General features: G+C 41.2%; 1 protein-coding gene across 6 annotated transcripts in view; it reads right to left on the reverse strand.

The window, feature by feature from the left end:
- The window catches only part of ATP11C (ATPase phospholipid transporting 11C), a 188,156-nt gene that overhangs the window by 46,666 nt on the left and 114,245 nt on the right, over nt 1-27,245 (reverse strand). For all 6 annotated transcript variants that reach the window (XM_040323788.1, XM_040323782.1, XM_040323783.1 and 3 more), the window contains 5 exons: nt 25,754-25,951; nt 13,240-13,383; nt 11,009-11,166; nt 5,873-5,944; nt 4,137-4,210 (listed from right to left, as the gene is read on the reverse strand). In XM_040323788.1, the coding sequence (XP_040179722.1) occupies nt 4,137-4,210; nt 5,873-5,944; nt 11,009-11,166; nt 13,240-13,383; nt 25,754-25,951 (646 nt within the window). The remainder of the gene's footprint in view (nt 1-4,136; nt 4,211-5,872; nt 5,945-11,008; nt 11,167-13,239; nt 13,384-25,753; nt 25,952-27,245) is intronic.

A 27,245-nucleotide genomic window follows, 5' to 3' on the forward strand; every position in this document is an offset into this window, starting at 1 on the left:
AATAATATTAAACTCACAAGGACACATATACTTTAGTGTGGCTAAATATTTGCTATTTCAGTAAACAACTTTGGACTATTGAGTTCTACCTAAAAAAACGACAACAACTGTATGAAGCCCAGTACACACAATGAGAAAAATCTGATGGAAAAATACCACTTTCGGAGCAATCTCCCGATACTTTGATCATTAGTACATAGTTTAAGAGTCAATCTCAACAGATCATGTGAAAATATCCGAAAGGACAAACACAAAAAAGTTTTTTCGTAAAAATAACAGAAATAACGATTTTTGTGTAATTATTATGGCATTTATATGGAAAAAAATTGTGTGACCAAGACTACACATGCTGGGAAATGAAAGCATATACCGTATATACTCGAGTATAAGCCGATGCACCTAATTTTACCACAAAAAATGAATAAAAAAAAAATAAAATGGGAAAACGTATTGACCCGAGTATAAGCCTAGGCCCTAGGGTGTCCATCTGTGTGCCTCACTGTGTCTATGTGCATGCCTCACTGTGCCCATGACTAGACTGACATTTAACATGGGAGTCTATGGAAGGGGTACCCGTTCCGGGTCCAAGGGACCTGCGACTGGCCGGTACCAGGTCCCCAAAGTCACTGGAGAAATTACCGTTTAACATGGGAGTCTATGGAGGTTGCCCGGCTTTGAAAAATCGGTGCTCCCCGGCCAACAAACATTGCACACTTGTAGAGGAAGAGTGGAACTCCATGTCTACTGGGTCCCCAAAGTCCGAGAGATCATGCGCAAAAAGGTGACTCGAGTATAAGCCGAGGGGGGCATTTTCAGCACAAAAAAATGTGCTGAAAAACTTGATTTATACTCGATTATATACAGTATATATCACTTCCAAAGTTGTATTCTGTCGTATGAGAATTTTCATAATTTTAGTAAACTATTCGTTTTCGATAAAAGACTAGCATGAAAAAAAAAAAAAAAAATTGCCGTACCCGTATGGCGGTAGTTTGACGCTAAATACCGTTGTTATGGTAGCAGATAGCTGCCATAACCCTGGTGTTTTCAGGAACAGCGTGTGTTTCTCTTTAAAGGGTCATTAAAGGAAAACATTTTTTTTGCTGAAATGACTGTTTATTGGGTATAGAGACATAAAAGTTAACGGATTCCTTTTAAAAATGATTAAAAATTGAATTTAATCTATCATATAATGTGCCTCTACTTTCGGTTTTAAAGGTACATACATGCAGTTCCGGGTGAGAGGTGAGTCGGGAAGACTCACAGAACAAAAACAAACAAATCCAGGGCAGTGTTTTGTTTTTAATATGAATCTGATTGATTCTGAGGAGTTTTAGACACACAGTAATGACAGCTTAGACCACCGTGAAAATCTCCCAGTACCATGGTTATAAGGAAACAGGCAACCAGGAAGTGTGGAGATCACAGCAGAATTACAGCTACTTCAAAGCAAAAACGAGCAATGAGGACATAAAACCAGGACTGCAGTAAGGTAAAGGAAGCTATTTAGCTAAAAAAAATATTTCCTTTAGTGATCCTTTAAGATAAAAGTGGTCTCTTTAAGATTAAAGTGGTAGTGGCGGAGAGGATTGCGTCTGCTCCCCATACTGCCTGGATGCCGAGTGAGGGGAAGATGGCCCCCGCTTGGCTCCATATCATTTTGGCGGGTGGAAGTGACATCAAACGTCACTTCTGCCCAATGCTCTTAAAAAGGAGACATTTTTATTTTTTAAATGACAATTTGTTTTATTTATTTTTTGCATTTTAGTGTAAATATGAGATCTGAGGTATTTTTGACTCCAGATCTCATATTTAAGAGGTCCTGTCATGTTTTTTTTTTTTTCTATTGCAAGGGATGTTTACATTCCTTGTAATATAAATAAAAGTGAACCAAAATGTTAGTTTTTTAAAAGACAGTGTCAAAAAATGTAATAAAAAAAAAAACGGTAAATAAGATATTTTTTTTTTTAAAGCGCCCTGTCCCGACGAGCTCACGCGCAGAAGCGAATGCATACGTGAGTAGTGCCTGCATATGAAAACCACATGTGAGCTACCTCCGCAATCGTTAGAGCGAGAGCAATAATTCTAGCCTTGGACCTCCTCTAACGAAATTTTGTAAAAATTGCCTATGGAGATTAAGGGTAAAATTTTGTCGCCATTCCATGAGCTGGCGCAATTTTTAAGCGTGACATGCTGGGAATCAATTTACTCGGCATAGCAATCTCTTTCACAATATAAAAAAATATATATAATAATAGAGTACACTTTACTATTGTCTTATTTTTTAATTCAAAAAAGCGCATTTGCTTTTGTAAGACCGCTGCGCAAATCCGGTGTGACAGAAAGTATTGCAACGACCGCCATTTTATTCTCTAAGGGTTCTAAGTAATTTTCGAGCAAAAAAAAAAAATAAGTTTAACTTGTAAGTCTGAATAATAGGCCCGGTCCTAAAGTGGTTAGTGACTGTTTATTGGGGGGTGTACAGACTGGATTGATCTCTAGCATTTATCCAAGGCTGGCATTACATTATGCCATTTTCTTTTTCCTTAACGCACAGTTGTAGGAAGGAAAATTGCTCGATTCCCTCATCAACACAGTGTTGGTGGGGGAGTCCTTCCCGCTGTGCTATTGTATTCTGTCAGTGGGAGGTTTCCCCGCTATTGGAACACAATGATCACTGCTGATGGCTATAGCTAGCTAGTATATAGATGGTAAAAAAAAGAAGATTGACTTCAGTACAACCAGCCTACCCATAGATTAATCAAAATTCGACCGGTTCCTACAGAACCATCCAAATTTAAGTCTATGACCAGTTCAAGTCATAGATAGATGCAATGCTTGCCTACTTCGAAAAACCTTCTACATCATTTTATTGCAGAGCACCAAATCATACAACGGGGAAGAAGTTGTTGTAGCAATGTAGAGATGAAAAAATGATCGCTTTGTTCAAACCTGATGGCCCGACTACTCAGTCTGCAGTATTTTTGGGATCAGTGTTAATAGAAGTGTGGTAACTTCAGGCAGCATGTGGCTTCCAGGGCCATTCTGGGTAGACGCAGGCAGTCTATACAAATCAGTGTGCACATGATGTATGTTAGGAAATGGCAGCTACTATATTTCACGTCAGGAAAAAATAAAAGTCAATCTAGTACTTGTACTGCTTATAACAAGTATAGGCTTAAATTCTTGTGGCAGCTCCAGCAGTGTTCCAACAAGCAGATTTCCCATCGCCAGTAACTAGTGATGATCTGCCTGTTCTGTTTTGGATCATCTATTCTATGCAGCTTTCCATTCTAAAATAATCGGTTTTACAGTTCAACTCTTAGAACAGCTATTGCTCATAGCTGTACAGCTAATCAAAATGTAATCCTAAAGAGAGACAGACAGCCTGCAGTTTGGTAATTCTGTGAAGTAACCCTTTAGAATTATTATTTTATTGCTCATTCCTGCAGGAAACTGGGGCTGAAACCACTCAGGGATGGTAGACCTGCTTTATTAATACAAAATTAAAGACAGAATGATTACATGGTATTAAATACATTAGAGAAAAGCCAATTTGTGTGTGTGTGTGAGAAAAGCACGCAAGGCCCCATGAACACTGGGAAAATAAAGCCTTAGCGCATTATGCTCCGGCGTTCCGCCAAAGAGCCCGTCCAGCCCTACTGTAGGCAGCCTGTCAAAATCTATTAGAAGTTGACAGCTTCTGCGGCTGGACAGTGCACCTAGCGGGACTTGGGTTTAGGGCAGTATGCACCCAGGGACAAAAGCCCAATACGCAGACTGCGTGCGTTCCAGGCATTTGCCTCTACGCACATACTGCCCTAAACGTTCATACTGCTGGGTGTCCCATCCAGCCTTATTCAGTCGCAGACGCTGTCAGACACTCGAGTTTGACAGGTTGCTGGCAGCGGGGCATGATGGTGCACCTGTGCCCTCCATTTGCAGCTCAACACCAGAGTTCCATGAACTGAGGCTAAATGGCCAGTGTGCAGAAATATTTGGAAGCCAACTGTCCTCTTCCCAATTACCTTTTTTTCTGTCCATAACCCACCTGTGAAACATTGTGACAGCTGACTTTAGCATTATAATAAGCAGATATACAGACATTTTTATTAATAGCAATATATAAACTGTACCTGTGTTTGCTTTTACAAGAACACTCATTCTCCGTCTGACTGGATCAAAGTTCAGCACATGCAGAAGCTCGTAGCTAAAAATAAAAGCATGCAACATATCATTGATGATTAAAACAAATAGTACCCATAGATATAAGCATTACCTACTTTTTGCCATAGTGGGTGACATTTATGTCTGTGTACCCACAGGAAGAATTTGCTGATTTTTATCAGATGAACAATCAGCCTGTGACTTGTTTCGGAACCAACCACTATGACTCGGTTCGAGATCCAGGGATACCGGTTTGCTCTGTTCTAAAGTCTGAATATGCCAAAGTTCCAACTTGCACATCATGACAATTCAAATAAGGCTTGCTTAGAGTCAGATTTGCCATCTAATAGCTACCAATATACAAATGTATGAATAAAAACAAATTATAAACAAAAAAAGGCTATTCTGTTTAAGGCTAGATTCACACTTATGTGGGTCGTGCGGCTCGCGTTTCAGCCTATTCATTTGATTCATTCATGGGCTTCTAGCAGGGGCTGCAGGCATCTCATGCCTCGTTTCCACTGAGCGGAACGGTTCAGGTCGGTACAGTTTGGAATGGTTAGAATGGTCCGGTCTATTCTGATGAGCGTTTCCACTGCAAGTCAGACCGTCAGGGGCCACACAGGGTTTAGAAAAAAATGCCTAGCGTGTCCACCAATCAGTGGAATGTATTGTAGCTCCGCCCTAACCGAATCGTTTTATTTTCTATGGCCCCACATCTGAAGCAGGACCCAGAATGGTGCGGTATGGTTCGGTTTTATAGCACACTTTCATAATGGAAACACCCAAAAGTGTACCGTGCAGATAGGGAAAACTGCCGCTCCAGGTAAGCAGACCTAAGGCAATCACTGTCCACTCAAGAACCAACGGGTGCCAGAAATGCACGAAGCATGCAAAGGAAGGAAAGTATATGGACAGCCGCACTCCAATGTCTAAAAAAGACGTGCCCTTTATTGGGTAAAAAGAAAATGCACTACAAAAAACAGCATACAGTGGGAAAAAATACCTGATGCGTTTCACATTGAACTTCAATGTTTAGTCATAGCTAAGAGCTATGACTAAGCATTGAAGTTCAATGTGAAACGCGTCAGCTGTTTTTTCCCCACTGTATGCTGTTTTTTGTGTGCATTTTCTTTTTACCCAATAAAGGGCACGTCTTTTTTAGACATTGGAGTGCGGCTGTCCATATACTTTCCTTCCTTTGCAAAAGTGTACCGTACCGAACCGATCCGCTCAGTGAAAACGAGGCATAACATACTTGTATGTAGCACATAAAGACAGCAAAGATCAGAGCCACTACCTCAGACTGGTAAGAATGATGACTTGTTATTCAGGTTTACTTTAAAGCAACCTTGTCGTGTTAACTTTCCTCTATTCCAGTGCTGCAGCATCTGTTTCAATCTTCAGCATTCATCACTTCTGGAAATGTCAAGTGTGTGTACCCAATGCCAAGCCACAATGCCCTTCTCTCACCCCTATATCACTACAGGACTCAGCTGAGAGATTGAAGAAAAGAACTGCATGGCATGACATAAGACTTAGGAATTTAACACTCCTCTAACTGCTGAACGTCAAAGAAAGTGATGGAGGCTGAAGTGCTAGAAAGAAAAGTGGGACGGTAGGAGACATGGGCCACTAGAGAGGTGCATGTAACACCTCTTTTACAACACTGAGATTTCATTGTTACTTTACAGTGTATACTTACAGCTCCATTTCATTGTTTTTGTTCATTACTTTCATGAATTCATTTTCAGTCCCCATGAATGTAAACCCATACCTATAAAACATAAATTGAAAAAATGGCATTGCAACTACCGACGTTGAGGATAATTTGTATATGTTCAAAGTTTCAATTACACAAACATATTATGAAAAGAATAACACAGGCTAGTAAGTACATAAAATCATTAAAAGACTAAGAGGCCCATTTATAAAGTAGCAGCACACTCCAGACCTTTAGACAGGCAGTGAATATGGGCACTTTGGTTGCAGTTACCGAAAGCCTAGCAAAGCAGCCGATGGGGATGACACATGTCGTGGTAAATTTAACTCATCTTGTCAAGTTGATAAACGGCACCACCTGTCACTCTCCCACTGAAGTCAATGGGCATTTGACTTGTGGTTGCATGTTGTTTGTTTAATGAAAAAATGGCACCGAAAAAAATTTCAGGAGGTGGCATTATTTCAGGATCTTAATGTGCTTCTTCTTGAGCCACTCCTTTGTTGCCTTGACGGTGTGTTTAAGGTCATTGTCATGCTAGAATACCTATCCACGACCCATTTTCAATACCCTGTGAGGGAAGGAGGTTCTCACCCAAGATTTGACGGTACATGGCCCCATCCATCCTCCCTGTGATGCGGTGAAATTGTCCTGTCCCCTTTTAGAAAAACACCACCAAAGCATAATGTTTCCACCTCCATGTTTGACAGCGGGGATGGTGTTCTTGGGATCATAGGCAGCATTCCTCCTCCTCCTCCAAACATGACAAGTTGAGTTGTTGCCAAAAGAGCTTGATTTTGGTCCCATCTGACCATAACACTTTCACCCAGTTCTCCTCAATCATTCAGATGTTCATTAGCAAGTTTCAGACGAGCCTGTACATGTGCTTTCTTGAGCAGGGGGACCTTGTAGGTGCTGCAGGATTTAAGTCCTTCACAGCGTAGTGTGTTACCAATTGTTTTCTTGGTAACTATGGTCCCAGCCTCCTTGAGATCATTGATCAGATTCTCTTGCATGGAGCCCCAAACCAAAAAGAGATTGACAGTTATTTTTGGTTATTTTCATTTGCGAATAATCGCACTAATTGTCACTCTCTCACCAATCTGCTTGGCAATGGTCTTGTAGCCCATTCCAGCCTTGTGTAGGTCTACAATCTTGTCCCTAGCATCCTTGGACAGCTCTTTGGTCACTATCCCTTCCCCCACTTTATTTTATTTAAGCCTGTGTTTGTCACTTTTTTGTCTTTTTTTTGTTGTGCACGTTTTGTCACTGTGTGATTAGTAGGGTGCGGGTCCTCCGGCCAGCCCTGAACGTCTTGGGAGTGGGTGGACATGGCCTTCTGGCTTAGTTCGCCTGCTCTCATGGGGTCTCCCTTCGGGGGAGCCCCACCTAGTACTGGGAGGGTTCTGTTTCGGCAGTCCCTCCGAGGAAGTTGGGTCCGTGTCGGCTTCGGTTGCTCGGACCACAGTACCTCAGTCCCCGTCTGGAGCCTAACGCCCCGGGGGATCAGGGTTTGGGTCCCTCTTCAAAGGAGGACCACTTGACGTTGCACCCGTCTGCACGTTTTTGTGAACACTCTTTATGTGTGTGCACATTTTTTCTGCACCGGGTGGAGTTTTTTGGGTGTGTTCACACGCCATAGGCTTTTCGAAAAAAAAAAAAAAAAGCTCTTTGGTCATGGTGGAGATATTGGAATCTGATTGACTGATTGCTTCCGTGGACAGGTGTCTTTTATACAGGTAACAAGCTAAGATTATGAGCACTCCCTTTAAAAGAGTGCTCCTAATCTCTGCTTGTTACCTGTATAGAAGACACCTGGGAGCCAGAAATCTTGCCGATTGATAGGGGATCAAATACTTATTTTGCTAATTAAAATGCAAATCAATTTATAACTTTTTTGAAAAGCTTTTTCTGGATATTTTTGTCATTCGGTCTCTCACTGATAAAATAAACCTACCATTAAAATTAGACTAATCATTTTTTTGTCAGTGGGCAAATGTACAAAATCAACAGGGGATCAAATACCTTTTCCCCCCTTACTGTAAATATTTAAAAAATGTGGTATGCATTTGTATTCAGCCCTCCTCAGCCCTAAAGTCAATACTTTATATAACAACCTTTCCCTGTAATTACAACTGCAAATCTTTTTGGGTATGTCTCTACCAGCTTTGCACATCTAGAGAATGATAAATTTGCCCATTCTTTTTTTTGCAAAATAGCTCAAGCTCTTTCAGATTGGATGGAGTGTGTCTGAACAGAAATTTTCAAGTCTTGCCACAGATTTTTAATTGGATTTAGGTCTGGACTTTGACTGGGCCATTCCAAACACATAAATATGCTTTGATCCAAGCCATTGCATTGTAGCAAAGGAGGCTAAAAGCAAACTTTTCAGACATTACATTTGTAAAAAAATGTTGAAAACTATTTTTCATTTTCCTTCCACTTCGGAATTATGTGCCACTTTGTGTTGGTCTATCACAAAAATCCTAATAAAATAAATGTACGTTTTTGGTTGTAACATGACAAAATGTGGAAAATTTCAAGGGATTTGAAAACTTTTTAAAGGCATTGTACAAACTGTTTAAAAACACAACTCTACAGTAATACAAAAGATTAAATGCCCATCGCAAGTTCAGGTCTACAGGAGGATCCTTAAAAAAAAAAAAATAAAAAAAAAAAAAAAAATTCACCTTTAACTTTGAAAACCAATTTAATTCAAAATGGTTAAAACATCAAAAAAAATAAAATAATCGGCTGCATTGTTATCTAAATAACAATGTGTTTTAAAAGTATTCTTAAGCTTTTGTCATTAGCACGTTTATAAAAAGGCAGAAAATTCACAGGCCGTCACCCTGGCACAGGGTTGTGAAGTGCTGATTAGTCACCAGTAGAGGGAAGTGCGACATTAAAATGTCTTCACTGCAAACAGCAGGAGGGAAATGTCAGACTTGTCTCCTTATGTGGACCGCAGTTAAGAGAGGTGGGAAGGATGGGGGGGGGGGGGGGGACTGAAGTGTACAAGCAGATGCTGCTGACACATCGAATGGAGACACTATAAGGAAGTTTGTATTTGCAACCTTCTGGTTGCACTGACACATGCTGTGAAAAAGTTAGTCTCACCTATAAAATGTGCTAAAGAAAATTGAACATTGTACAAAAAAAAAAAAAAAAGTGAAGTGTAAGAAATATACACAAACCAGTGAAACGATCTGAAAGCAGAGGCATGTCCAACAGCAGCAGAAATATTTTGGATAGGCCAATATTCCATAGAAGACAGCCCTGTGTGTCTCAGTTATGCAAGCTGCTTTTAACAAAATGTAAGTTCACTATACATTTAGGGCTTTAGAAATATACATCTTAAAGTCAACATAAACAAAAGGGATGCACTTGGTCTTGACATTCTAGGAAACAGATGAAGGAGCTTATTGTCACTAATATTTTAAACCATTTAGAACAGTTGTCCTGTGAGTGTCCATCCTACAGGTGAGGGAGCAAAGTTCCAGGCATGCACCGCTGTCATCAGCGGAGAACAGGATTGGATGGCAGAAAACATGTAACTGAGAAAAATATGGGGGTTGTATAATGCCCACCTAACACCACCAGTTTCTTGGAGGTAGTGTGATGCCCTCCTAACACCACCAGTTTCTTGGAGGTAGTGTGATGCCCTCCTAACACCACCAGATTATTGGATGTAGTGTGATGCCCTCCTAACACCACCAGATTATTGGATGTAGTGTGATGCCCTCCTAACACCACCAGTTTCTTGGAGGTAGTGTGATGCCCTCCTAACACCACCAGTTTCTTGGAGGTAGTGGGCTTCAATACTTTTTGAGTCACCAACCTGAAGTAAGCATGTAGATGATAAAATCACAAACTTCAATTTGCATACTTGTTTTAAGTCAATGTTGAGGATGTTGGAAAAGGAGGAAAGCCAGGCAAGTAGAATTTTCAAAAAGTCAGCAATGGCATCCTTCTATATTCTCTCAGTAAACGTTTCCAACTGTGACCCTCAATAGGCTCTAAAACCAAGAACAAAAATGTATATACTACAGCTTGTGACCCACAAAAAATGCTTATGGGGTCCCCGCTTAGGCTATCAAAGTACGAGGAGTTGGATGCCGCTGACCAGCGAGGGTGCAGGCTGAGGATAGGTCTGTCCAGATCCAAAGCACACTGCAGAAATAGGAAGAGCTAGCCCAGCTGCGATTCTCCACGATTAAGCCCCATGGGTGAGGCGAAACATGTTGGGGACTTGGTCTGGATGAATCGAGTGGAGCTGCTTTTACCCGAAAATCACTCGGGCCAAGCGAGGTGTGCAGAGGCCCAGCTAGCTCTTCATACTTCTGCAATATACTACAGCTTACTAATTCTTAGATGTGGTGGCTGCACTACTTTTTTCTCCAGACATTTTCTCCCTTCGTTTTCACTTGGTGATTCTACCAGGAACCCATTTCTTGTTCTAGCGTGACAACACTAACTTGCTTTACTGCCGCAATGGAAGACGAGTTGTCACACTAGGAAACAAAGTTTGTTAGGACTACAGAACACCTCTTCATCTGCATAATATAGTTTTTTGTAGTTCACAGAGGTAAACTGGGCAGGGCTGATAACTCCACTGTATCTGTATATAACATTGCAGAGCGCATAAAGGAATTTATCAGCTCACAAGGTACCTTTAAGGTTAATTATCCTACTCTTTACAAGTTTATTGTTGGAATTTACATATTCTTTAAGGCTCCGTTCACATCTCCACGTTATGAATTGTGGGCAGAATTGCCGCAATTCCACCTGCGGTTCAGAACGAGGAGATGTGAACGAAGCAGCAGCAATTGAGCAGTGATTGGAAACTGTGCTAATGCCATGCAATCACACTACCAAGAACGGCTCAGTTTCTTGGGCACTGTTGTAATTATTGCAGAGGTATTTAGTGCTGGTATAAAGAAAGACAATGTGGAAATATCATTATAGGATCATAGACTTGCAGCATAACTAGAACCTGCTCACATGAGACATACCATTTAGGATAAGTGGAGTGGAGACAAATTGGATATTGTACACAATTTGAATTTAATATAAAATCATACAATGTTTACAAAATGTATTTCTACATCTGGCACTCACTTTTTGGCCCCAGTCACCAGTGCAATTTCATCAGGAGAAGAGGAGATGTAAGCACATTTATTTTCGGATCTGGAAAATGGCCCATCTGTCTGAGATTCTTCTTTAATCTGCACAGTGTGGCAGAGGCACAGAGCACGCAGGAACAGCTCCTCTCTATCCTAGAAAAGAAGAGATAACCGACACTGACACTACTATCAAAACTCCAAGATAAGGCAAAGCTTCATTAGCACCCCGTGTTGCGACTACGCACACTGCAATAAAGTAGCTCACGATTTAGACAGAAATAAAACAGATACATATATACAAATTAACCTTTTGCCTTTGCATCCAAAATAAATTGCTTAAAGTGGTTGTATAGTCTCTTTTTTTACTTTTACCTACAGGTAAGCCTATAATAAGGCTTACCTGTAGGTAAAAAAAAAATATCTCCTAAACTTTACGGTTTAGGACATATTGCCCTTGCAATGGGCCGCTGAATGCAGTGGCGCATGCGCACAGGGGATTCTCCGCTTAAGACCCGGCAGACACCGGACCTTGCCCGAAAGAAGTCGCAGGAGTGACGACATCACGGCTCCAGCCACTCAGAGCGCTGGAGCCGCAATACCCGGAAGACACACCGAGGAGGGAAATGTCATCTCCTTCAGCATGGACCGGCAGAGGTACCGACGCCTCGTTCTAAGGTAAGTATTTTATAATGAGCTATTATGCGGTGCATACTAGCTCATTATGCTTTTTCCTTTACAGGTGGCACAAAAAAATGAACTATACAACCGCTTTAATGTATCAAGTGCATATGAAGCTCTACAAAGCCTTACAACTTGTATGCTTGAAAAAAGCAAGCACCTTGCCATTCACTCACACTTTTGCTCTAAACCTACTGCTTTGGGCACCACCATTACATAAAAGGGAGATGGACTGGACAGCTCATACAGACTGGAAAGAGTGATTACGGTACATATAGTTACCAATATGACTACCTTTTAATATAGTAAACAGTAAGCCGTCATGAGATTATATATATATATATATATATATATATATATATATATATATATATATATATATATATATATAATATCTCACAAAAACTAGAAAAATACATTTTTGAAAGAAAATGAAATAAAAAATGACATCAGAACCTGCCTGAATTTTAGGGAGCTGCAATTTTAAAGCTGTCCTCCATTAGGTTTCTCAGATAGAAGATTCCAAGGACAAGTGTCCGCCATGGAATACTAGAGCATCATACAGAGCCCAACTATGCTACATAGTGAAGACCTAGCTTTTGGATGGATGAGTATTGCTAAAGTGACATGGCCTACTAAAAAAAAAAGCACAATATCAACTACAGACAGCAGTACAGCATGCTGCATGCCGCATAAGGAATCTTGATACACCGGATGCATCCTGGCATTCTCGCATGTGCCATGTATTATGTAATACATTAAAGATTTTAGGTTACATGCTAATTAACCACTTGCCACCCTGGCCAATTCTGACATTTCTCTCCTACATGTAAAAAATCATAATTTTTTCTTTCTAAAAAAAAATTACACAGAACCCCCCAAGCATTATATATATATTTTTAGCAAAGACCCTACAGAATAAGATGGCGGTAGATGCTTTTTATCTTGCAAAGTATTTGCGCAGCAATTTTTCGAAACACTTTTTTTGGGGGGTAAAAAAAGGTTTCTTGCATTTAAAAAAAAAAAAATTGTAAAGTTAGCCCAATTTTTTTTTTAATAATGTGAACGATGTCATGCCAAGTCAATAGATACCCAACATGTCACACTTTAAAATAGCACATGCTCGTGGAATGGTGCCAAACTTCGGTACTGAAAAATCCCCATAGGCGACACCCGGCCTCTGAACGATCATACAGACTCCAGGGACCGTTCTGGCCCGCCGGAAATCTCTATTGTCAGCATCCGGGCCGTTCGGATCCTTCTCCGGTTCGCCGATAGCAGGGGTGAGCCAGGAGAAGCACCGGAAAGGTGGCGGGAGAAGGGGGGGACATCCCCTCTCACCGCCCATAAGAATAATCAAGCAGCTGAACAGCCACTACACAGCCATTATTATGGTGAAGGGAATCGCTGGCTCAAAGATGATATCTGAATGATGCCTGTAGCTACAATCACCATTCAGATATCACTGCTCAAAGTCTGCGACCACATATGACGTTACACGGGCGGCAAGCGGTTTAGCAACCAAAACAACAGCACTGCAGTTATTACCCGAGAAGCTTTTCCAAAGGTTGCCACAGGACCATCTGTTACATCTGCAGATTCCTTGTATTTGTAGCCATCGATGCAACATTCAATAAATTCCATAGAGTTTTCTGTGAGAGTCCCAGTTTTGTCGGTAAAAACATACTCCACCTATAAAACAGGATAAAAAAAAAACGTCAATCTTTGATCACTGAAATTTGAAATTTATAAGTAGGTGCTGTAAAGGCTGTTTAAAGTGATTGTAAAGCGCAGTTCGGTGCCCATCCCCTCCCCACACTGAATGCGATTGACAGCTGCAAGAGCCAATGGCTCCTGCCTCTATCCTGTGCATGCAAGAAAGAGGAGAGAGTCGCTATAGATGGGCAGTGCTGGATTTAAGTGAGGATGCAGATAAGTATTTTGAAGGGGGGGCACAAAAACTGGGACTTTTTTAACCTTAATACAGGAAACGCATTAAAGTGGATGTAAACCAAATTCATGAAATTTGAGCTAGGCACATATATCTGCAGTGTTTTCTTATCTCTCTTCGAAGCACTAAGTCTTGTGTATTTCTCCTGCTCCATGCTTCTGTTATCAGCATGATAACTTCTGACAAGTTCTCTGTCAACTGTGACAAAACCAGTCTGAAATGTGTGTCAGGGTGGGTGCTATAAATAGATTAGCAGAGAGCTGGTCTATTCACAGAACAGCTCTGCAAGTCTCTGCCTATGTGGAGAGGGTGTGTGTGTGTGTGTGTGTGTGTGTGTGAGTGTCTTTCCTCCTATCAGCTCACACACAGTGTATGGCAAGAATCAACACCCACAGGTGAATCAGGAAAAGGGAATTCTAACAAAACTGTACAAAATGCACATTCTAAACAGTTTATAAAGCTGAAGACAGATATACAGTGCGACAGACTCACCCAGGACAGACGCTTTTGGAGGCGACTGAATGACTGAATGCTAGCCTCTTGCCTTGCGATCATGGGCCCTGGCATTTGGGGGAACGGTTCTCTTTGTGAGCTGTATGCCTGGGGACCCTGTATATGCCATATTAGAGTGACTGATTCATACTGTTGGGACATACAGTGTAAGGAGATGCTAATGCCGTCACCTCCAGCCATCTGTCTGTTCTCTGTGCTAATTGACCCTGCTATTGTGTGAAGATGTCATGTGTTTACACTTATGATAATGTGTATTGTATAGTAGATGAGCGAGTAGACGTGACGTCTACCCTGAAAGGTCATATCTATGAGTCACCTAGTCTGGGTAAATGATTAGTTAATTAGCTCATGTTAATTTATGTTCTGGTTACCTCCTCTTTAACTGTATATAAGGTTGTATTCTTGGTTATAATAAACACTCCATGTTCAGCAGTCAAACAAGTCTAGTCTCGTTGTGTGCTTGTGAGCATCTGGAATATCTGATATCTATATCCAGACTGATAGGAAGCGGTATATGACGGAAGCACTCAAGCGGCGCGTGGGACGTTCCGTTACATACAGTATCTGACAAAAAGTAAGTACACCCCTCACATTTTTGTAAATATTTTTCCATGTGAAAACACTGAATTACACTTTGCTAAAATGTAAAGTAGTGAGTGTACAGCTTGTATAACCATGTCAATTTTCTGTCCCCTCAAAATAACTTAACACCGCCATTAACGTCTCAACCGCTGGCAACAAAAGTGAGTACACCCCTAAGTGACAATGTCCAACTTGGGCCCAATTAGCCATTATTCGTCCCCGGTGTCATGTGACTTGTTAGTGTTAAAAGGTCTCAGGTGTGAATGGGGAGCAGGTGTGTTAAGTTTGGTGTTATCACTCTCACTATCTCATACTGGTCACTGAAAGTTCAATATGGCACGTCATGGCAAAGAACTCTCTGAGAATCTGAAAAAAATAATTCTTGCTCTACATAAAGTTGGCCTAGGCTATAAGAAGATTGCCAAGACCATAAAACCGAGATGCAGCACGGTGGCCAAGACCATACAGTGGTTTAACAGGACCACTCAGAACAGACCTCGCCATGGTCGACCAAAGAAGTTGAATGCATGTGCTTAGTGTCATATCCAGAGGTTGTCTTTGGGAAATAGATGTACGAGTGCTGCTAGTATTCCTGCAGAGTATGAAGGGGTGGTGGGACAGCCTGTCAGTGCTCGGACCATATGCCGCACACTGCATCAAATTGGTTTGCATGACTGTCACCCCAGAAGGAAGCATCTTCTAAAGATGATGCTCAAGAAAGCCTGCAAACAGTTTGCTGAAGACAAGCAGACTAAAGACATGGATTACTGGAACCATGTCCTGTGGTCTGAGGAGACCAAGATAAACGTATTTGGTTCAGATGGTGTTAAGCGTGAGTGGCGGCAACCAGGTGAGGAGTACAAAGACAAGTGTGTCTTGACTATAGTCAAGCGTGATGGTGGGAGTGTCATGGTCTGGTGCTGCATGAGTGCTGCCGACACTGGGGAGCTACAGTTTATTGAGGGAACCATGAATGCCAACATGTAAAGTGACATACAGGCATACCCCGCTTTAAGTACACTCACTTCACATACACTCGTGAGTAAGGACATACCTGCGAGTGTATGTAAAGTGCCTTACAAGTACTGTACAGACATTTTGCAGCCGCAGTAGAAGGAGCTGAAGCTCAGAGAGCATGGCCCGCCCTGTTCCGGGGTGCCCCTGACACCCCCACTACAGCCCCTGGGACCTCAATTACAGCTTCTGACACCCCCACTACAGCCCCTGAGACCTTAACTACAGTCCCTGACCCCCCACTACACCCTAGAAGTTAAAAAAGGTATTGTTTCACTTTAAGTACATTTTCGTTTTACATACATGCTCTGGTCCCCTTGTGTACTTAAAAGTGGGGTATGCCTGTACTGAAGCAGAACATGATCCCTCTCCCTTCAGAGACTGGGCCGCAGGGCAGTATTCCAACATAACGACTCCAAACAGACCTCCAAGATGACCACTGCCTTGCTAAAGAAGCTGACGGTAAAACCCCTTTCACACTAAGGAGTTTTTTAGGCGGTACAGCACTAAAAATAGCGCTGCTATACCACCTAAAAAACTCTTGCACTGCATACTCAATGTGAAAGCCCGAGGGCTTTCACACTGAGGCGATGCGCTGGCGGGAGAGAAAAAAATCTCCTGCCAGCAGCATCTTTGGAGTGGTATTAATCCTTTATCGGCCGCTAGCGGGGGTTAATACCGCACCGCTAGCGGCCGAATCCCGCTGCAAATCCGACGGTATATCGCTGCTATTTTTAGCGGCGCTATACCGCCACCGCGCCTCCCGCCCCAGTGTGAAAGGGGCCTAAAGTTCATGAACTGGCCAAGCATGTCTCCAGACCTAAACCCTAACGAGCATCTGTGGGGCATCCTCAAACAGAAGGTGGAGGAGAACAAGGTCTCCAACATCCATCAGCCCTGTGATGTTGTCATGGAGGAGGAGTAGAAGAGGATTCCAGTGGCAACCTGTGAAGCTTTGGTGAACTCCATGCCCAACAGGGTTAGGGCAGTGCTGGAAAAGAATGATGGTCACACACAATATTGACACTTTGGGCCCAATTTGGACATTTTCACTTAGGGGTGTACTCACTTTTGTTGCCACTTGTGTTGAGTTATTTTGAGGGGACAGCAAATTTACACCGATATACAAGCTCTACACTCACTACATTACATTGTTGCAAAGTGTACTTTAAGTGTTGTCACATAAAAAGATATTATAAAATATGTACAAAAATGGGAGGGGTGTACTCATTTTGTGAGAGACTGTACATGTAAAACTTATGTAGGAGGATTTGTTTCTGCTCTGTGTATCATCTGAGGCTATTCACTTCACTGGGTATATGTGAGGGTTTACATCCACTTAAAAAAAAAAAAAAAAAGGTAAAAACAATTTTTTTTGAAGCATCGTATCAGTCACAAACTTACCGATATTGCTTCAAGGGGTTGTACCATCCTTTAGAGCAGAAGGTCAGCTTTCTTGTAATAACAACCAATGCGGCTTGGCAGCTGCTCAGCTGTTATTACAAGCAGCGGGAGGGGACATCCCACCGTTCCGTTCTCCCATCCCACCGGGAGGCCCGAGCGACCAGCCGGAATGTCAGCTAGCTGGTCATGAAATCACTTCCAGATTACTGATATCCTAAAGGTGCCAGTTTTAAAAATATAAAGTATTAAAAAATGATGATCTTGACATTTTGAATACTTTCAAGTGCAGAGGAGGGGTTCGGGGTCTTATAGACCCTAGATCCCTCCATAAAGAGTACCCGTCACTGCCTATTACTGTCACAAGGGATGTTTACAATCCTTGTGGCAGCAATAACAGTGATTCAATTGTAATTTATTTTTTAAAGGACAGTTTAAAAATAAAAGTTAAAATCTACAGAATAATTGGCACCCAATACCAGCCATCGGCCTGAAAAGCAGCCCAAAAATCGGTACAGGCACTAAAAAAAATACGTTATTGGTAAACGTCTAAAAACAATGTCTAGACTTTACATATAAAGATTCTCTGGCTTTTCTTGTGAAAAAAAAAAAAAGATTCTCTGGCTTAGTCAGATAATGTATGATACGTGACAATCAGTCACAAGGATTGCTAAAGAATCAACCTAATGGTCATTAAAACAAATTATGTGTGTGTATAATTTATACATACATACATACATACATACATACATACATACATACATATATATATATATATATATATATATATATATATATAAATAAAAACACACACATACACACACTATGGGGGAAAAAATCTACGCGCGCGCGCACACACACACATTAGTTTTTTATGTTAGCAGCTATGTTATTCCATTTAATAGTATAAGCGATAGCATTTTTCTTTTTTTTACCAAATAGAAGACTATTTACAGAAGGAAAGCCCTAAACCAAGCCAACGAAGCGAACAGCCCTTTGTTTTCTCAAGTTAAAAAAGCAATTTAGTTCCAGGGCAATGAAAGTGGAGAAAGAAATGTTGGGTAATCGTTGGAAACAGAGAATTTATTTTTTCCCCTCAAAAACAGACATGGGTATTTGGAAAACGTGTACAGTGTAAATATTATATGGTTGTAAATATATATAATTAATAAAAGCAACCATTTAAAGGGGATCCTCAATAGATCTGAACTCCAGTAAAGTGACAAAAACAACCTTCACACTGGGAGTTAAATGCTTGTTTAGTCTAGGGGTGCAGAGATAAAGAGAAATACCTTACTCCTGGCTCCAGTTCCACACATCCTCCTCTCTAAAGCCAGCCATATGTGGATCGGAATTCATCTGGTTCAGCAGGGAACAGATGAATTTTGATCCATGTATCACCACTGTTGTACAGAAGTTGATCAACAGATTTACAGAAGTAAGGTATGCCATCGATGTACGTAGGGAAGGGATCCCGATCGTTACCTTTTGTAACGCTATTAGCGTTAATTTGTGTACAAGGAGCGCAGCTTTACCTGTAATGACAGCTGCGCTCCATTCAAGAAGACATCCGCGTCACTTCCGGTACGCGGACGTCTGCGCTCCACGCTGGAACGCGGAAGTGCGTTCCAGTGTGTGGCGCTCGGCGTTGATGGGAGACCGGGCTATTTAAACCTCCAGCACTGGCGGCAGGTTGTTGGAATATTCCTGTTGGACCCTGCCGCCACCTGAAGACCCTCCACCAACCCACAGCAACCTTGAAGTTCCCCCTTTGTGGGACACTCACACTTGGACCCAAATCTCATTGCTATACTGGATAGAAGGACCACCACCGCTGCATACTGCTAAGGAGATACCATCAGCACCTGTGCTAACTTCCCAGTCTGGACTACCTCCTAACCGCAAGTATACTCTGATCATATTACTGCATATTGGACTTTCCATCTACTCCTGTGCAAACAGACCTGGTCCACACAACCTCTTAAACTACATGTATATATAGACCATATTACTGCATATTTGGATTAACCATCTACTCCTGTGCAAACAGACCTGGTCCACACTACCTCTTAAACTGCATGTATATATAGACCATATTACTGCATATTTGGATTTACCATCTACTTCTGTGCAAACAGACCTGGTCCACACTACCTCTTAAATTGCATGAGTATATAGACCATATTACTGCATATTGGAATTACCATCTACTCCTGTGCAAACAGACCTGGTCCACACTACCTCTAAAACTGCATGAGTATATAGACTACATTACTACATATTGGAATTACCATCTACTCCTGTGCAAAGAGACCTGGTCCACACCACCCCTTAAACTGCATGTATATATAGACTATTTCACCACATAGATAGTGTTTGCTATCCATACTCAGGACTGTCACCTTCTCTCACTCTCAGAATGCATATTAACTACTGAGATACTTGCTCTAATTATATTGGGGTTCTTTCTATGTGTTATATCAAGAGTGCTAATTTACTACATGTTTTGCTCCAATCAGAGGATATGATATAGACCCCATACTCTTATAGTTCAGTGAGAGTGAGCTGGTGGTTAATTCTGATAGGCCTCTACAGCTGGAGTCTAAACTTGAGACAGAGTGTTCTCATTGTCAGGGTCATAACATAATATTCCAACCACAAAAAAAAAAAAAAAAAAAAAAAAGGAACATTCAAGATGGATCCAGCTGAACTTGCAAATCATTTAGTTACACTCTCTCAAAGAGTGGATAACCTTACTGCTAACATGAATGAATTGCGTGTTCAGAATGATACCCTACGCAATCTGAATCATGCACAAGCTAGAGACAGACCTGAAGCTAAGGTCTGCCCACCAGAACTTTTTTCTGGTGAAAGGAAGAATTATAGACAATTCATTAGTTCATGCCGTTTGATGTATGAATTACGTCCGCGCACTTATTACTCTGATAGAATAAAGATTCTCACTTTAATTACCTATCTCAGAGGTGAACCCAGAGTGTGGGCTGACACGTACATAGAGGAACATGGAGATCTTTTGGGAGCTTTTGATACTTTTATTAATGAGATGTCTCTCTTATATGAAGATCCTAACAAACAGCTAACAGCTGAAAATTCAATCAGAACCCTCAAACAGGGAAAGAGGCCTGTGGAGGACTTTATTTCAGAATTTAAATGCTGGAGCAGGGAGACCCAATGGTCAGAGATTGCTCTTAGAAATCAATTTCGTTTGGGATTATCAGAGGCCATGAAGGATGAGCTTGCCCGCGTTGTGCTCCCTGATACTCTAGAAGATCTCATGCACCTATCGGTGACTATCGATCGTCGCCTGCGTGAGAGAAAGGCGGAACGTGCAAATACATATCCAGTCACTTCCTTCAGGAGATTTAGATCGCCTTCAAAGGAGTCTCCAATGGAACTTGGAACTATAAGAGGTCCTTTGACTCCAGCAGAAAAGCAACGCCGTAGAGCCAATAATCTATGTCTTTATTGTTCAGCTCCAGACCACATTGTCTCTACCTGTCCTCTACTTAAGAAAAACTCTGAAGGTAAATTTTCCCACATTAATAAATTAGACTCATCCCTTTCCACATCTAATCGATATATCTTTATCCTTCTTACTCTACAGTGGGATCAAGAAGAGATTTCCATTGAAGCTATGGTCGACAGCGGAGCCTGCGGCAACTTTATAGATTCAAGTATTGTAGAATCAAATAAAATCCCCTGTGTGTTTAAGCAAAATCCAGTGTCGCTCACTTTTATTGATGGGTCCAGTTCAACTCATGGTCCTGTTATATCTCAGACAACTCCCCTAAAGGTTACATGTGCCACTGGTCATTCTGAGACCCTCAAATTTGATATTATTTCATCACCTGTCTTTCCCATTGTTCTAGGCCTTCCATGGTTGCTTCTCCATCAGCCTATTTTTTTATGGTCCACCAAATCAATTTCTTTGCAGTCTGATTATTGTAAAGAGTTCTGTTATTCGCCATGTATCATCTCTTTCTCCGACGCCATTCCACATAACCTACCTGAATATTTACATGACTTCATTGATGTATTCAGTAAGACTAATGCAGATAAACTTCCTCCACATAGAATTTACGACTGTCCCATAGACCTTATCCCCGACAGTCCTATCCCTACCGCTCGAATCTACCCCCTCTCACAACCAGAGCTTGTACATTTAAAGGAGTACCTCGACGAGAATCTCAAAAAGGGATTTATTAGGAACTCCACCTCTTCAGCTAGTGCAGCTCTTTTTTTTGTAAAGAATAAAGATGGTTCACTCCGACCAATCATTGATTATCGTTCTCTCAATAATATCACTATAAAAAATAGATACCCATTACCACTCATTCCAGAACTCATTGAGCGTTTACAGAACGCCAAGATCTATACAAAACTGGACCTCAGAGGTGCATATAATCTAATCAGAATCCGTTCGGGTGACGAATGGAAAACTGCCTTCAAAACCCGATATGGACTCTTTGAGTATTGTGTAATGCCTTTCGGTTTATGTAACGCTCCAGCAACTTTTCAGTGGTTCATTAATGATATTTTTCATGATCTACTTGATATTTGCGTTGTAATTTATTTGGACGACATCTTAACTTATTCTGAGAATCAAGATGAACATCACAAACATGTGCGTTGGGTTCTGGCTAGGCTTAGGACACACTCTTTGTATGCAAAACTTGAAAAGTGTGTATTCAATCAAACTACTATTTCCTTCCTGGGCTACCAGATTACTCCTAGTGGAGTTCAGATGGATCGATCTAAGGTAGATTGCATTCTGTCCTGGCCTTCACCACAAACTAGGAAAGCTCTTCAGAGATTTCTCGGCTTTTCAAATTACTATAGAAAGTTCATAAAAAACTTTTCAGCTATTGCGAGACCACTAACCAGCTTAACCAGTTCAAAGATACCTTTTGTTTGGACTGAGGATGCACAGAAATCCTTTGACACACTCAAGAATAGTTACACTTCAGCTCCTATTCTTCAATTGCCAAATCCATCATACCATTTCACATTAGAAGTAGATGCTTCGCATTTTGCTCTGGGCGCTGTACTCTGCCAACAACCAACATTATCAGAACCACTACATCCAGTTGCTTTTTTTTCCAGGACACTGTCCTCAGCAGAAAAAAATTATCCTATTGGTGAGAAGGAATAACTAGCAATAAGAGATGCTCTCGCTAACTGGAGACATTTGCTGGAGGGTTCAACACATACTATCACCATCCTCACTGATCATCGAAATTTACAACACTTAAAATCTTGCAAAACTCTCTCTGCCCGTCAAGTCAGATGGAGTCTATTTTTCGATAGATTCAATTTCGTTATTTCCTACCTTCCAGGTACTCAAAATACTAAAGCAGACTCTTTGTCTCGTATGCATGAAGAACAAACATTGGAGATTCCACCACTTTCCATTATTCCATCCAATAGGATTCTGGGTACTACTATGACCTTTAATAAGTTGCTTATTCAAACCCTTACTAAAGAGAGATCTCATTTACCTATGGGTTTACAACAAGAATCTAACGGACTATTAACTTTTAACAACAAGATATATGTTCCACCAAAATTGCAACTTATGTTACTAAAACAACTTCATGATGCTCCACTTGCAGGTCATCCTGGAATTACTAAGACCCTTCACTTAGTCAAGAGAAATTACTGGTGGCCAAATCTCACAAAGACAGTTCAGGACTATGTTAATTCTTGTCAGACCTGTGCCACCAACAAACATTCTAGAAAACCTCCCTATGGCCTATTAACTTCTATCCCAATCCCAAATAGACCTTGGGACGTTATTTCTATGGATTTCATAGTTGACCTCCCAAGGTCAAATGGAACAAACACCATCATGGTCACAGTTGATGTACTAACAAAGATGGCCCATTTTGTTCCGTTGAAAAGGTTACCAACCTCTCAAGAGACTGCAAAGGCTTTCATATCCAATATTCTTAAACTTCATGGCTTACCATCTCAGATCATTTCAGATAGAGGTTCACAATTTATTTCTAGATTTTGGAAAGCTCTTTGTCAAACTTTACAAATAGATCATCGCATGTCTACCGCCTATCACCCCCAAACTAATGGGCAAACAGAACGGGTAAATCAAACACTGGAACAATATCTGCGCTGTTACTGCACTCATCTTCAAGACGACTGGTTTCATTTACTTCCACATGCAGAATTTGCTTACAACAACGCCTCCAGTTCATCCTCCCAGTTTTCACCTTTTTACGCAAATTATGGTTTTCATCCTAATAATTTACCGTCTACTTTTCCTTCAACTAATGTCCCTGCTGTTCAGAATCTTTTATCAACCATAAAGGATACTCTAGATACTCTCCGTTCTAATCTTGAAGATGCACAGATTAGACAAAAGAAGTATTATGATTCTCATAGAACAAAACCCCCTTCATATAAGATTGGAGATTTGGTATGGTTATCTACTAGGAATTTACGACTCAAGATTCCTTCAAAGAAACTTGGCCGTCAGTACACGGGACCTTTCCCAATTTCCCACATCATTAATAATAATGCTGTCAGATTAATTTTACCCTCTGATTGGAAGATTCATCCTTCCTTCCATGTTTCATTAATTAAACCTTACAAACCAAACCCTTTCCCAAACAGAGATCCACAACCTCCTCCACCAGTTCAAGTTTTTGGTGAGACTGAATATCAAGTAGAGAAGATTTTGGATTCTAGAAGGAGAGGTTCTTCCATTCAATACTTGATTCGTTGGAAAGGCTATTCTCCCACAGATGATTCCTGGGAATGTTCATCAGATATTCATGCCCCTAGACTCATTAAGCAGTTCCATCACAAATATCCTGATAAACCATCTCCTATTAGGCGCCCCGGATGGGCTCCCTTGAGGAGGGGAGTATGTAACGCTATTAGCATTAATTTGTGTACAAGGAGCGCAGCTTTACCTGTAATGACAGCTGCGCTCCATTCAAGAAGACATCCGCGTCACTTCCGGTACGCGGACGTCTGCGCTCCACGCTGGAACGCGGAAGTGCGTTCCAGTGTGTGGCGCTCGGCGTTGATGGGAGACCGGGCTATTTAAACCTCCAGCACTGGCGGCAGGTTGTTGGAATATTCCTGTTGGACCCTGCCGCCACCTGGAGACCCTCCACCAACCCACAGCAACCTTGAAGTTCCCCCTTTGTGGGACACTCACACTTGGACCCAAATCTCATTGCTATACTGGATAGAAGGACCACCACCGCTGCATACTGCTAAGGAGATACCATCAGCACCTGTGCCAACTTCCCAGTCTGGACTACCTCCTAAACGCAAGTATACTCTGATCATATTACTGCATATTGGACTTTCCATCTACTCCTGTGCAAACAGACCTGGTCCACACAACCTCTTAAACTACATGTATATATAGACCATATTACTGCATATTTGGATTAACCATCTACTCCTGTGCAAACAGACCTGGTCCACACTACCTCTTAAACTGCATGTATATATAGACCATATTACTGCATATTTGGATTAACCATCTACTCCTGTGCAAACAGACCTGGTCCACACTACCTCTTAAACTGCATGTATATATAGACCATATTACTGCATATTTGGATTTACCATCTACTTCTGTGCAAACAGACCTGGTCCACACTACCTCTTAAATTGCATGAGTATATAGACCATATTACTGCATATTGGAATTACCATCTACTCCTGTGCAAACAGACCTGGTCCACACTACCTCTAAAACTGCATGAGTATATAGACTACATTACTACATATTGGAATTACCATCTACTCCTGTGCAAAGAGACCTGGTCCACACCACCCCTTAAACTGCATGTATATATAGACTATTTCGCCACATAGATAGTGTTTGCTATCCATACTCAGGACTGTCACCTTCTCTCACTCTCAGAATGCATATTAACTACTGAGATACTTGCTCTAATTATATTGGGGTTCTTTCTATGTGTTATATCAAGAGTGCTAATTTACTACATGTTTTGCTCCAATCAGAGGATATGATGATATAGACCCCATACTCTTATAGTTCAGTGAGAGTGAGCTGGTGGTTAATTCTGATAGGCCTCTACAGCTGGAGTCTAAACTTGAGACAGTGTTCTCATTGTCAGGGTCATAACACCTTTGCCATAACTATCAGTGCTGGTGGGATCCCAGGAAAGATTCTACCTGATATCTTCAGTTTAGTTGCTTGCACATGTACAGTCATTACTTACTACCTGACTTACACAAGTGGTTACAGAACATGTAACCATTTACAAAGAGGTGTTGGACCCTAAACGTATTAGTGGACTTTTGTTTTTAACCATACAGTAAGTTTATGAGAATGCAAATGTAGTTTGGCCTGAACCTTTGGGAAATTCCATGAAAGCAGGAAATTCCCCACCTAAGGGGCAGGGAACCTTCTATCGTTGACCCAATATAGCCACATGGCCAAATTAGCTGATCTGGCCTGCAAGAACATCATAGTTTTTAACCAGAACCTTTGCTTATCACTACTAGTGACGAACAGGTAAGGAAAGATTTTCAAATTTTAGTAGATTTTCTGAAATACCTTAAAGAAAATTTGCTCACCTGTCCAAGTTCCTCATTAAGGTCAGATGTGTTGACCAAAGCTCCCTCTTTTATTTCTTCATCATACATTTCCTTATCCCATGCAATGAAGAAAGATCCCAAGAATTTCTGCATTTCAACAGTGACATACATTGAAACGGGGATGATGAAGTTGAATAGCACCATGAAGGATAGAAAATCTGTGAAAATCTTCAGGAGCTAAAAAAAAAAACAAAAAAAAAAAACAAACAAACAGAAGTTTGTAACACAAAATCAGAAAGAAAGGAAACTTACAGTATCATTTTTTTTTACATACAAAAATTGCATGGGTCCTGGTAAGAAATCCCTAGTTTATGAAAGTCAAATGAATATCTTTTTCACTGTGGGACTGCTAAAACTTGAGCTGACTTTTTCCAAGTGGATTGCAGTCATAAGTTACATATGGAACAGAAAGGATACCGCTGTCAAAATCAGGCATTTCATACTGCCTTTCAGCTTTACAGAGGGTATGGGCATATCGGTCAGATATAAGACAATAAACGTATAATCTGCAAATATGCCAACTCTGTGTTAAAAGTGTCTTGGCAGGTTGAATTACCTGTTTAATGTTACAGACCCTGGTGAGAGATTACCCGGTACACGCTAAGGGCTTTTACAAGTGTCACACCGTCTATTTGCCCAATATTCCACCTATTAATATACTTTACATTATGAGGAATCTAATAGTAGCAGGACACTGACTCATAATAGTTTCATAAGCACCTCAGCAAATGAACAAAATCATTTAAGAGAACACTATTCATGAGCAATACGAGAGCGAAATGGGGAATTCAATCCGAATTTGGTACATACATTTTTGTCAGATGTCCTTTAAAAGTATAGAATTTATTTACACACACGATATTTATTCATATATATACCAGGGGTGTCCAAAAAATTTTCAAAGAGGGCCAGATTTGATGAAGTGAACATGCGTGAGGGCCGACCATTTTGCCTGACATTCTTTGACCCATTAAAAATTTGGTTCAAGTGCGTTTGTCAGAGCACTGGTTCAACAAGAATTCGCTCGCTTTTGTGGCCCCAACGAATCCCCTAGCACCGCTCAGGACTAAGGATGAGCTTGGGCATGTTATTGGGATATACTGTATTTATTGGTGTATAACACGCACCTTCACTTTAAGAAGGAAGTTTCAGGGGAATTTTTTTTTAATTTTAAATAAAAGAACTGTGAAGCAAAATAAGGGTCAGTGCCTATCGATGCAGCCTCCCCATTGCCATGAATGCAGCCTCCCCATTGCCATGAATGCAGCCTCCCCATTGCCATGAATGCAGCCTCCCCATTGCCATGAATGCAGCCTCCCCATTGCCATGATTGCAGCCTCCCCATTGCCATGAATGCAGCCTGATCCATTCCCATCTGCAGCCTCGGAGGGGACAGGGGGGGGGGTGATGGGACAAGCGCCAACAGATTACATACTGGAAAATCTCCCGTTTACTCGGCGGCCTCTTTAAT

Source organism: Rana temporaria, chromosome 9 (assembly GCF_905171775.1).
Source record: "Rana temporaria chromosome 9, aRanTem1.1, whole genome shotgun sequence".
Classification (NCBI taxonomy): domain Eukaryota; kingdom Metazoa; phylum Chordata; class Amphibia; order Anura; family Ranidae; genus Rana; species Rana temporaria.